This window comes from Pituophis catenifer, unplaced genomic scaffold (genome assembly GCF_029215685.1).
Source record: "Pituophis catenifer annectens isolate HBS135680 unplaced genomic scaffold, rPitCat1.0.hap2 SCAF_1, whole genome shotgun sequence".
NCBI lineage: Eukaryota > Metazoa > Chordata > Lepidosauria > Squamata > Colubridae > Pituophis > Pituophis catenifer.
In genome coordinates, this window is record NW_027256881.1 from 62,936,559 (window position 1) to 62,949,968 (window position 13,410).

The window sequence follows — 13,410 nt, forward strand, 5'->3', positions numbered from 1 at the left end:
ATTAATGAAGGATTTCATTATGTCATTGCTGGACTGTGGATGCTTTCAAAGACTTTTTTCAAATACTATTGATTATACTTATTTTTGAGATGCAATGATATAGGGCAAATTAAATATGCTAAAATATATTACATGAAGCTAACCTGGACATTGGGGACAACATGAATCCTGAGTACGTGTAGGATTTCGACAAAGTAGAGGGGGGCAAACTTCGGTTTCACATAAGACTCTTGCATTATGACATGTACACTGGGTACAAGAATCAATGTTCCATGTGTCTCCTTCCATAAAATACTCTCCTCCTGGGACATAACAAATGGTTGGACCACTGATTTCTGGCTTCTGTGCAATGGATTCATCTGTGAAAAATAGAATCCCCCAAAGAAATAGAAAATTAATTGACTTTCCATTAAAATATAGATTCAAATCATAGTAATGTTTTCTATATCTATTGTAAATTACTATATTTAAAAATGAACACATTTTAAAACATCTTGGTTTGTACCACTATAATAAACCAGTAATAATACATAATAATAATAATACAGTGCTATGAAAATAAAGGCAGACTTTATTTTCAGGATTGCCCACTGGACACTGTAAGTGACAGCAAGGTATTTGGAGATGGAATAAAGACCAGTTCAGAAATTTCAAATAGATATAATTTCATAAACTGATTACTTGAAAGTATATTGTGATCTATCTGTGACCCATAGAAGGTATGGTACTTCTGTTCATGTATTTGAGATATAAATCCAACAAACAAAAAAACACCTAGCAAACCAAAACTGGATTCTTGCCTGCTTATAAGTCCAAAGAGGGCAATTAAAACTAGACCTATCATACAATTTCCACATACTTTGTGGAATCTTTCTCATTTGTCTAATGCAGTGATCCCCAATCTTGCCAGCTTGGCAATCCAGTGGTGAGGGGAAGAGGGGATGGTTCCATGCAAGTATTAGTAGGCCATGGCCCGGTGACTGGGGACCAGAGGTGGTATTCAGCAGGTTCTGACCAGTTCTGGAGAACTGGTAGTGGGAATTTTGAGTAGTTCAGAGAACCGATAAATACCACCTCTGACTGGCCCTACCCCTATCTATTCTCTGCCTCCCGAGTCCCAGTTGATCGGGAGGAAATGGGGATTTTGCAGTAACCTTCCCTGGAGTGGGGAAGGAATGGAGATTTTACAGTATCCTTCCCCTGCCATGCCCACCAAGCCACGCCTACCAAGCCACCCCCACAGAACCGATAGTAAAAGTTTTCGAATCCCACCACTGCTGGGGACCCCTGGTTTGATATGTGGCTATAGGAAGGTAACAGAAGTTACACAGTGATAAGTATCTATATATATTATACAAAGATATGGATTATCCACAAGGTTCAGTTTTATCCCTGATTCATTGATTTCAAACTGATTCTGACCTGCAATTCAAATCTGATTTTAAAAATCTGATCTTTGCCCTTTTCTTCCAGTTTGCATAACTAGATGGAATGGCTACAGGACTAACTGTACTTTACTTTTCTCTCTGTTTTTTGGCAATCAAAACAGCCTAAATATTTAAGAGTATTTAGCCTTTCTTTGGACTTCCAAGACTGCATTCTCTTCATTCAATTAAATTACTAACGATGTGTATGAAAACTAAAATATTTCTGCCTTTGAAAGTGAAAATTATTATGTTTAGGATGCATAAGATTAGTGCCAAGTGTTAATTTATAAAGTTTATGCAATTATGTGGAAGCAATGCAGGTTTCAACTGGTTTATCTAGCAAGTATCTCAAGTCTTTTTTTACTTATAAGATCTTTCCTGGAAAGACAAAAAAGAGCAATACAGTTAAGAAGCAGGTTTTTTTTTTTAAAAAAAATAAAATAAAAAAATAAATGGTACCTGGGCATGACGGACAACATTGTCCTGGGTGTATTGTTGGATTGCCACAGTTGGGTACAGAACAAGTAATCAAAGCACACATCTCCCGTCCATTATGACAATAACAATCACGGCAGCCATCATGCCAACTTTCTTCATTCTCATGACGGTGCCCATCTACTGACAAGCAAGTCCCTACCTTAGCAGGTGGTATTATGGAAGCTGGTATCTCTGTACATGATAAAAATACAATGTTTTAAAATAATTATTTTTAACAATGACAATTTTTTATATTTATTCTTTATATTAACACTATAGACAAACTTTGAACACTATCAATGAGAGCACAGATTTTTAGTGAGGACAGCATACAAATGTCTAAAATCAAATTAAATAACACCTAGGCAGACATGAAACCATGAAAAAGTTAACAAAACACCTGAGACAGAAGGCAGACAGTGCTTCTCTTCACAATTCATAGGAAGAAAAACTGAAAAATTTGGGAAGCAAAATAACAACAATAACAATGAAATAATGTTTCCAATGATGAAACACTTGAAAATAAGTTTTGAAAATAAGCTCAAAATATATAATGTGAATTCTTTTGTAAAAGACTGTCTATAGCACTGAGGAATTATTAACTTGCATATTACAGATATATTAAAATAGTCATGAATTTCTAGAGAGAAAGTGCCACCTTCTAACTATACTTCTAACTTAATATCTACTTCTCAAATATCAAAGCTTTAAGTAGCAGAGTGTGCAATTGTTTCCTTCTCTTATTATGGGGAAGACTTGTAATCTTTCATGCAGAAAACTAAGGCATTTATACTTTTGAGAATGTAGACTTATACAAACCTACATGGAAATAGACAGCAGTAACATACATTTTACCTTTGAGGACTGATTACATTGTAGAATTCATAATTATATGAATATATGAATCACATTCTACAATTTTATAAACCCTGTTATAAGGAAGTGTATTCTATTGTAGTAAAATAATTTTTGTTTATTTTTTAATTATTTAATTCACAACATATAACTAAATAAGGAAAATGCACTGTAAAACAAAGTGCTAACCTTTATTTACAAGAATTCCCTTAGACCCAATGGGATTATAAGCATTATTAAAAAACTAACAATACTTCGTAGTTTTAGTTTAGTGCTTGTTTGAAAGTATGCCAGTTGTCCTGTCAAAGAAAGTTGAAGCCATAGAGCAAAGGTTTTTTTTAATAAATTGCTTTGTGACTGGCCACATTCCTCCATGTAAGCCATTGGGAGAATGCCTATGAGGTATTAAATATTCCAAATGTATCCACCAGTCTCCAATATTCAAAACTTCCAAGATTTTCACTAATATTCCAATTAAATGAATGGATTGTTGAACATAAGATTGGGATTGGTTACAAATAACATTATTTTAATTGTGTTTGATGTCAAAGAATGTAAAAAATACATCTGAAATAGTTGCACATACCAGCACATTTGCAGATATTACATCCTTGGTTATTTTTCTGGAAGCCCATTGGACAGATCTTCCCACATGAAAGCTCTGGGCATTTCTTACAACGACAGATTTCACATCCGTGTTTGTTCTTGCTAGATAATGAAGATTATTTATATTAGTTTTCATAAATAATTGTATTTTATTCTGGAATTATTTGAAAATAAATGAAAGTTGAATAACCTGATTAAAACAAAAACTGAGACCTTATTTTCAGTTCATACGTCTGGAGGCCAATATCTATCTAATGTATATTTATAATCAAATTAAATAATAGTTCTTTGGACAGAATGCTGAAACACATAGAAATCTAAAAGAAGAAGGAATGTACAATTGCTCTATTATAAGAACTTATTCAATTTAATCAGAAGCAACCCTAATATGTTTGAATACTTAATTTTAATTATAATGAATTAATGCAGTGGTGAGCAAGTGATGAACAGAAGGAAAGCATTTATTGCAGAAAGCTTGATATGTAGCTCTTCACTACAAGTAATGAATATTCCCGTTTTCAAATTAAAGTATAATGAGATGCTTTTTTTTAAAAAAAGCCTGCAGATTCCCTATACCTATTCTTTATGTTCAAATTACCATATATCTTTATACTGCCCTTCCAATATGAATTACAGCTACTTATTAACCAACTATAACATTAAAATGCAATATAACACAACATCCCAATTAAAATGCAGACTTTAAATTAAGAGGCTCAGACTAAAAAAAAAAAAAGCCTATAATTATAGACTATTAGAGGTTCAAACAAAATAAAACTCTCTCCCTCCAGGTTTCTTCTCTCCTAGGTCAGGTGATACTTTGAATATTTCTGAGCTCAACTGCCAACCTAAACTGCCAACCTATACATATTAGCGTTTTTACTAGGCTAAACAACAATGAAGAAACTAATTGTTAGACTTCAGGTAGAATCACACTGGAGAGTTCTCATTATATATTAAAGGTGGCAGCAAATGAGAAACAAGAAGTTCTAGATTCAACTCCAGCACCTCACTTTTAACAATTGTGGCTTCTTAACAACTGTTAGAAAAAGGTCATAAAACTGGTTCTGGACATATGATGACCTGCTTTACAACTGTGATCACTTACAATCAAAATTGTAGGGTTAATTACAGTAGTAACTGAAGGACTACCTGTATTTATTACAGAAGAATCTGGACTCCTTTTATTCTCTAGTAATTTGCCTATCCTTCTGAGTAAATAATAGACTAACTGATTTAGAAGGGACCTCAAATGAGAAAGATTTAGACATTCCTAGGATATCCCATTCACACATATATATTTGTTGTCTGACTGATGGTTTAGCTCTATTGGTGTTTACATTGTATTATTTTGGGGAGAAATCTCCTATCCTTACCAGTGTCTTCAGGGAAAGGGGGAGCTCTATCTCAAAGTAAGAGTCACGTTTCAAACCAACTTTATAAAATGAAAAGAGCAATCTGAAGGATCCTTGAATGCTCTCCTAACCCTAGGCGGCATTTTTATATTAAAAACACCATGGTTAATGAATTATTAATGTTTAATAGTTTGAATGGAAAGTTAATATTTTTAAACAATAAATACAATCTCCATAAATTATAGATTAAGTCAGATAAGTGATTTTCCACAATAAGTGGTAACTTTTCTTGTTTTACTTGCCAATAGATAGCAATTGTTGCTATTGCATATTCAGTTTTTACACTGAAACAGCTACAATTTCTCCTCTTCAGTGCTAGGCAATAATCACAATGCAAAGTGGTCTCGTTCTTCAAATCATTTGAACTATTTGTTTGTAAGGGGTTAGCTTTCTATAGTTTTTTACTGAGAAACAGTAATTTAAAAAGGGATAAAAAGTCCAATGTTGCCTCTCCACATCAGATATTTTATTTCTGAAATTTAAGTCAAAAGAAAATGCGATCATGTATTTCTTGTTTTACCTACTTGTATGTTCCTAAATATGCTTACAAGCAAACATCTGACTGAAAGGGCTGTGCTGTAAATTTCTGCATAATTTTCGCTAACACCACTACTACTTTAAACTAGATGTGGAAAAAAAAATCACTACTGCTAAATAATCACTAATTAATATTTCAGATGTGATTTATATATTTGTCCTTTGAACCTGGGTCAGATTCAAGTACAAATCTCTTCAATAAGGAATTGGTTTTATTGTATTGATAGTCTTTGGCTTGTAATGGTAATTGGGACAGGAACTGCAATTGCTAAGCAATGAGGTCATAAAGCACATCATGTGACCATGTTGCTTAGCAACATCATTTTACCATTGTTAAGGTACCACAGTTACCATGGTTAAGTGATAATTGTATGTTGTTAAGTGAGGACCTTGTGTGACCATGACTTCTGACTGCCTATTGAAGACTTCCCCATTGACTATGCTTGTGAGAAGTTGTTAGGGAATGTTGGAAATTGTGATCCAATGACCATAGCTTACATTGTCGCTGTGAGCTGAGAACCAAGTGTAAGTGAAAGAAACCCTCTGGTTTTTATCTGCATTGCAATGCATGGTTTAATTGCTATATTTGTTTTAACTGACTATTTAGGGGAGCTATAGGCTGCTCAGTCTATTGTTTGGAGTCTGTTGTTTGGAAAGCTTATAAGCCTTTGTGAATAAATAAATTCCTTATCTGGATTTCCAGAACTCAAAAGTTTGGTAAACATGGCAACAAATACAAACTATAAGCAATTTAAGTAATATCCATCCTACATGCAATAGCAGCCATTACTGTTATTACTAATACTAGTATACTAATAACTGATCTCAGGCACTATACAGAAAGAAGGTGATTTATGTTTAGACTCCTACAATCTTGGTCAGGCTACAGTTCTCTATATTTTATTTTCCCTCGTTAGTAATTTCCTTCAGCTTTTATTTAAACTTTCAGCTGCAACTGTTGCTTTATCCACTAGATGGGGTACCAGTATAGAATCTAACTCTTAAGAAAAAATATGGCCATGTTCAATCTTGCCTTGGTTGTCTTAACAACATTTTCTTAAGAGTAATAAGTAGTTAGCCCCTATAATTAATGGAACAGGGTAAAGAATGAGCCTTTACTTTTATGTGGAACTACTAGTTTACAAGTCTGATATCATCCTTAACATTGCTTATATTTTCCATTTCTGGAGGAATCATTGTCATCTCTTTTATTCTTTAACTTGCCTAAATTTGGATAAATAAATAGGGCAGAACTATTGCCAAGACCCATCAGGTCCCTCCGGCAATTAACCCTTCTTCCTTATCTCCATAGGACCAACAATTTTGCTAAGACCAACTATAACTGTATTGCTCAGCTTTAGAAATATTAGGCCAAAAAGCTCAAATAGTTGAGAGTTCAATTGACAAAAGAGCATTGGAAAGTATAAAAAAGAACAACTGGTTATGAAATATGAGAAACTAGATTTCTGAGACTGTGGCTTATGATTTCTATAGGAGAGATTGCTGTTGTGAGATACATCACATCCCACAAGGACTGGAAAAATGTATTTGAAAAATGGTAAGCTTGATTTAACTTTAAATGCAAATATTGTGGGGCCTGACAAAAGAAAATTCAGATGTAAGATCTTTAGATAAGAACTTTAAGCATCAAAAGAGGAATGGGATCTGTTTTATTAATATGAGGAGGGACATTGGCTCATAAATTTACATAGCAATATGCAGAGCACAGGAAACAAACTAGATGAAGTTAAAGACTTAATATAGGAAGGCATATATAACAAAAGATTTGGTGGGCTGAATCTCATGACTGACTTGTTCCATGCTAAAAGGAGCAATAGAATAAAAGAGAGACAACCTCTGTGATAAAATATTTATAGCTGCTCAGAAATTCAAAGAAATGAACTTGGCACCATTGTTAAGAATAACTGGATTAAAATGTGTGAGAACAAATAAAAAGTAGCATAGTTGTGGATGTCTGATTTGGAGGAAAAAGTGGTTGGAGGTGACATGTGATAATAGGAGGAGTAAACGAAGAGCCTGAGGCTCAGCTCAGAAAAGTCAAACAAGTGAGACCTGAACTGTGGATAGCAAAAGTGAGAACTGGTCTGGATATGAGGTATCTCTTTCACATGCCTGTATACTGTATATGTGAAAGAGAAACTTTCAGGCTCCAATTCTTCTCTTAACCTCACTAGTAAGGAAGCATTTTGTGAGGGCAGGCATTGTGATTGCTAAAATTCCAAGCATGTTTTCTCTGGGGAAAAAAAATCTGACCAACTCCCAAAAAAGATGAAGTCTACCTTAGTCCTTAACTGATTTCAGTGCTTTGCGTTTTTAGAAAAAGGGCATAGTTCACTGATGAAATAAACAGAAATACAACAGTGAATACACAGGTTGTACTGGGGAATATTTTAATAACTACTAAGGCATTGGGGAGTGACAAAATTGGCATGTTACTCTGAAAAATACTTAAGCATGGAAGTTTAAACCATCAAAAATCAAGGTCATATATTTGGATGGAGAAAGTGAGGAAACTGATATTCTGTCAATCCCTGGATCAGCAATTCATGGAATACCATACAGGTAGTCCTAGTCTTACATCAGGTCACTTAGTAACCATTTGAAATTATGACAGAGACTGCAACAGGTAGTTATGACCCAGACCCAAACTTATGTCTGTTGCAGCACACTTCTATGCTCATTCATTTTTACGACCAACCGCAAAGAAGCTGCAGTTTGCCCCCCTACCTATTCCTCCCCTCCCATTCTGCCACACCAAGTCCCCACAGGAACTGGGGTTGCTTTGCCACAGGACCAGATTCCACACACACTCCCCACCCACCCCAGTCATTGTTTGCTCATTTACCTTTCAAAGATATCCAGAGCTCAGGAATTTGGGGTAGAGAAGGAGGACAGGCTGCTTCATTATTGGGCCATGTGGTGTAAATGGGGAGAAGAAATCCTGTCAGTTTTCCTTTCTTCACCAGAGTCTTAGCTTTATGCTAGTTCAGCTTAACACTGGTGAAGCTATGTCTGTCTAGCGTGGAAAGGAAAACCGGCAGGATTTCTTCTCACTAGCACTAGCACAACTAACACTGGGGCAGCTAAGGCTAGTGCTATCAATGAGAAGAAAGCCTGCTGGTCTTAGCTCCCCCAGCATTAGCTATGTTAGCTTTATGCTAGCATAGCTAACATCGGGGGAGCTAAAACTACCTAGAATGAAAGGCAAACCAGCAGGATTTCTTCTCCTTAATTGTACCATGTGTTCCAGCAATGGAGTGGCCTATCCTTCTTCCCTAACTTGACCTCCTGAGCCTTGAAATTCTTCAAAAGGTAAATGTGTGAATGTGATGCGGTGGGGTGGGAAGAGACCCATAGGACTGTGTGGACCCCAAGGGATAGGAAGTGGAGCTTAGGCCTTTAGAAAGAAGCAGAAAGTTAGCAGAAAGGATACTGATATTACTAGAAAAATACATGTAATTTTTCTGCTAGTTTCAGAAAACGTATTTCCTTCTACTGCTACATGGTTCTCAGCTACTGGGACATAAAAAAAATCCTTACAGAACTTAATTAAGGTTCTTAAATGTCCTAATCTTAAATTAATTCCTCCTAAGAAAAGACTAGAAATCAATGTTTTAATAAGATTATCATATATGCTAGCCTCAGCATACATTGTATGTATAGCCACTCTTCAAAACCAGCCCTACACAGGAAACCTTACATAATTAAATAATCAAACCTATTATAACTGATGCATATGTTACCATGGCAAGATCTTATGTTTCCAAGAACAGAGGCATTAGACAGCTGAGCAAACATAAACCTGGCCAACTTAGCATCCAGGAGCAAAGTCAGATCATAGTTGACGCTATAACACTGAAGACAAGCTAAATTCTTATTTCTAGGTCAGCAATGCTACTGGAGAATAACCCCTTACCTTATCTGGATTAAATTTTGATTTTCAGCCTTTATTTAGACTATTAATATTCCTAGTAAAGAAAAACTTAACAGTTCAACAGCTATAGAGCATTGGAGGCCAAAACAACTAGACACAGTTTTTTCCTCGTGCCATCACTCTGCTGAACACCTGATTATATTACCTCGTTGTTTGTATGTACACTAAGAGTTTATGCACTGGAGACAAATTCCTTGTGTGTCCAATCATACTTGGTCTATAAAATATTCTATTCTATTCTAAAAAGGATATCAGTTATGCTTTGTTAAAGAAGAAGTTTTTAAATTTAACTGCTTCAGATAAATCATTCTGTATGATCTGGATTTAATAATTAAAAACCAATTCTGAACTGTTGTTAAAAAGTGTTAATTCTAGCTAAAGAAAAGAAGAGAAATTTTCTTTGAGAAGAATATTTAATATCAAGAGTTTCATGTAAAGTATGGTGGATGTATTGCTGGAACACTTTAAATGTTCACATATTTCCAAGAGTAGAAAACAGAAAACAAAACTCCTTCAATTGCAGTAGAAAAAACTGCATTACTGCATTTATCAGCTGCACTGAATTTAATAAGAGAGAGACATGTTAACACAGCCTGCCTTCTATAAATTCCACAGCAATGGGGGAATAACCTCCCCCCCCCAGCCTTCCACACATTTGGAACATTGTGTAGAGTACTGGCAACTGTACCTTAGGGTGGAATTTTACAAAATGAAAAGACACAAAAAATGACAACCATGGAGCCCTTTTGTAATTATGGCTGGTTAGCTTAGAATTAAGGAGACAAAGGTGAGACACAATATAGGTATCATGAATGGCACAGATAACATGGAGAGAAAGTAAAGTTAGAACTAGAGGAGCTTAATCAATTAAAATTATATGCAGGAAGAGTCACTCGGACTTAGTTAAGCCTATAAAAACTATGCCAGCAGCTGTGATAATGGCAGTCAATTTGGATGGCTTTAGAAACGATCTCAACAAATTCATGCAGTAGCAAGCTTCATAACTAAAATTTATGGTTGACCCCTGCCTTCTGAATCATAGCATGCCTTAAATACTGGCTGCTGAGAAAGAGGCTAACAATACCCGCCCCCCAGTCCAGGGCTTTTGAGTTTCCAAATGAGTCTAATTTGCAATTACATCTAATCTAAGGATACCTATTGGTGGAACAGCTATGTGGACACGTGGACCCCCTGTCCTCAAAACCACGTTCACCAATTTTAGATCAATAATTACAATAAATGTAAATCTCCTTGGCCCATTTGGAGTATTTGTATATGACATCTTTAGTTAACTGAACTGTGTGGAATTACAAATATAATAGTTTTTATATATTTCCTGCTGCAATCATATTGATCCAAAAACTGTGGTTATTATTTCTGGTATGTTCATTTTTTCCTCATACTAAATTGAAGCTGTAGAGAAAACTAGGTCACAAAATTGATAAAACACTTATGTTATTAGAAGTGATCTTTAAACCGTATAAAACAAAAAAGCCCACAATCAATCCTTATAATGATATTATCAATTTAATATATAAACTGTAAAGACTGACTGAAATAGGGAACTAGAGACCTCCATTTTGCTTAAATAATGAGAAAACGTTTTAACCTTAATACCAAAACATCATTGGATCTTAGATTACTCCTTATACAACTAAAACTAGAGTTCGGAATTGTTGGATCCCAATTGTACAGAGAAGAGTAAATAAATTACTGGATTATTGAGGATGAAACCATAATGCTACTTCATGTAAACATTCTGTTGCAATATTCTAAATTTTCTATGTTCTGTGAAATTGTTATATTTATGAATTTGATTTGAAACAAATATTTTTGATGCAGAGAAGAGTAAGTAAATTACTGGATTATTGAGGATGAAACCATAATGCTACTTCATGTAAACATGCTGTTGCAATATCCTAAATTTGCTATGTTCTGTGAAATTGTTATATTTATGAATTTGATTTGAAACAAATATTTTTGATGCATGCATTCTCTGGAACTACATACTTACTGCATTGACAACTGGCAATGGAAATTGATTTTTGTACTTTTCTCGAAAGCCTGAATATTAGTTCTTCAACAATGGACAAATTTATGGAGCAAATTACATAGTGGATGGAAGAACTGATATTATTTGCAACTTATGAACAAGATGCCAATAGATGTAGATTATGCATGGATAATTACATTGAACTATAGTTATTTTCTCTGAAGTTGTTCTATAAAAACTTCATGTATATACATCTATATATTCATGATAAGCTCTTCTATATAAATTTTATGTTGTAACTGCATCTTATTCCCTCTTTTCTTTTTTTTTGACTATTTTTTAATGTTTCATTTTTTCCATTTTGTTCTACTTTATTAAATAAATGAAGCAAAATAACTCTCATTGAAACTCTACTTCTTCATTCAAAACTATTTAAGGTTTACCTTTTTTTAAAAAATTTGATTTATATGCCGCCCTTCTCCGGAGACTCAGGGCGGCTTACAATGCATTAAGCAATAGCCTTCATACTTTTGTATATTTATACAAAGTCAGCTTATTGCCCCCACAAACTGGGTCCTCATTTTACCTACCTTAGAAAGGATGGAAGGCTGAGTCAACCTTGAGCCTTACCTTAATAAAGGTAAAATATTTTTACCTAATAATATTTTTTTGTGTCTTTATATACTTCCTGTCTTCAACATGTAACATATAAATTGTTACTGGGCTTTGCGTTACACAATGTTAAAGACATACACAACTGTAATAAATATACTTTTAAAATAAGAATACGTACAAATATCCAAAGGGACAGTACTTGTCACATACTATGGGTTTGCATTTCTTAGGCCGTGGGTGGCACTGACAGATCTTACAGTTATGGACATCAGTTTGGAAACCAAAGTCACAGTCCAAGGAACAATCTGACATGAGATCGGTACATCGTTCCTCCCCTGTAAAAGAACACAGGAAGTTTAGTAAAAAGAGACAATGATTATTTGTCTCAACAATTAAAGGCATATGGATACAGAATTCTCATCTTTCCCCAGTCACCTACAATGGTATGATTTCTACTATATTGTCTGATTATCTAAATTCCAGATTTTAAATATTCTCAAAGTGGCTTATAATATAAAATATACTATTCAGTATCAACATAACATTTTCATGAAATTATACATAAATTTTAAATAAATTTATGGACAAGGCAGTTATCTAATAAAGGCTAATAAAATACATTAATGGGTTTTATTTTTATATTGCCCTGCCCTTGTGCTTTTTCTTGATCATTCTTCTTTGCATTCAGAAGGCAGCTAAGCAATAAAAGGAAAGAAAATTCTTAGGATTTTGATACTTATGACTGGAAAGTAACTTGCTAATTGGAAAGCTGACCATTACAATATTTTAAGATAGCTCTATGCTTTACCTGGTGCTGCCTAAGAAATCAAATGTTTTCAGTGTCTCATCTTTAAGGAGCTGAAAACTGCAAGTTACAGCCCTTATATGCGAAGTTATTTTAAAAAAACTGACATGTTAATAATATTAGCAATGATGTTTTTATTATAGTTTAAATGTTCCTACGACAGCACACTTTGTGTTTATGCAAAACAAAAGAGCAAAGTAGCCATATTCCTCAATATTATAAAAAGATAAACAATAACCTTAAATTACCAGAATAATGGCCTGCATTGAGGACAGGCAAAAAGGGGCTGGAAGATGAGAGCCCAAAGGACAGGATTTTGAAACCAGCTGGAAGCTCATATATGGGGCATTAGATAAGCAGTATAGAACCTTTTCTTCCCTGCCAAACTCAAAACGGACTAACTGATAGTAAAATGTAGCAGAATTGCATTAATAGTAATCAGTATTCCTTCAAGCCTGAGGCCTGAAAGTGACAATCTTTCAAAAGCTCTCTCGGGTTTGAAAAGTGCCAGCTATAATTACATGTTAAAGTCTTCCACAATGTTAGCTATTATGATAGTATTGCTTTTTGGTTTTTTTCTTCAAATGATCCAATACGTTTTATAGCTTTTGTTTCAATATGTAAAACTGCTACGACAAATCATCTGTAATTATTTTTAACCTCTTCAGGTATTTAACAAAAAGAATCTATGCTATAAACAGCTTGATTAGCCTATGTAACAGGGA

At 34.4% G+C, this 13,410-nt stretch overlaps 1 protein-coding gene across 1 annotated transcript in view; it reads right to left on the bottom strand.

The window, feature by feature from the left end:
* The window catches only part of CRIM1 (cysteine rich transmembrane BMP regulator 1), a 143,057-nt gene that overhangs the window by 12,110 nt on the left and 117,537 nt on the right, over positions 1–13,410 (bottom strand). Inside the window, exons 9-12 of the mRNA XM_070950339.1 lie at positions 12,059–12,215; positions 3,346–3,467; positions 1,887–2,096; positions 144–359 (exon numbers count right to left, since the gene is read on the bottom strand). Of these exons, the coding sequence (XP_070806440.1) occupies positions 144–359; positions 1,887–2,096; positions 3,346–3,467; positions 12,059–12,215 (705 nt within the window). The remainder of the gene's footprint in view (positions 1–143; positions 360–1,886; positions 2,097–3,345; positions 3,468–12,058; positions 12,216–13,410) is intronic.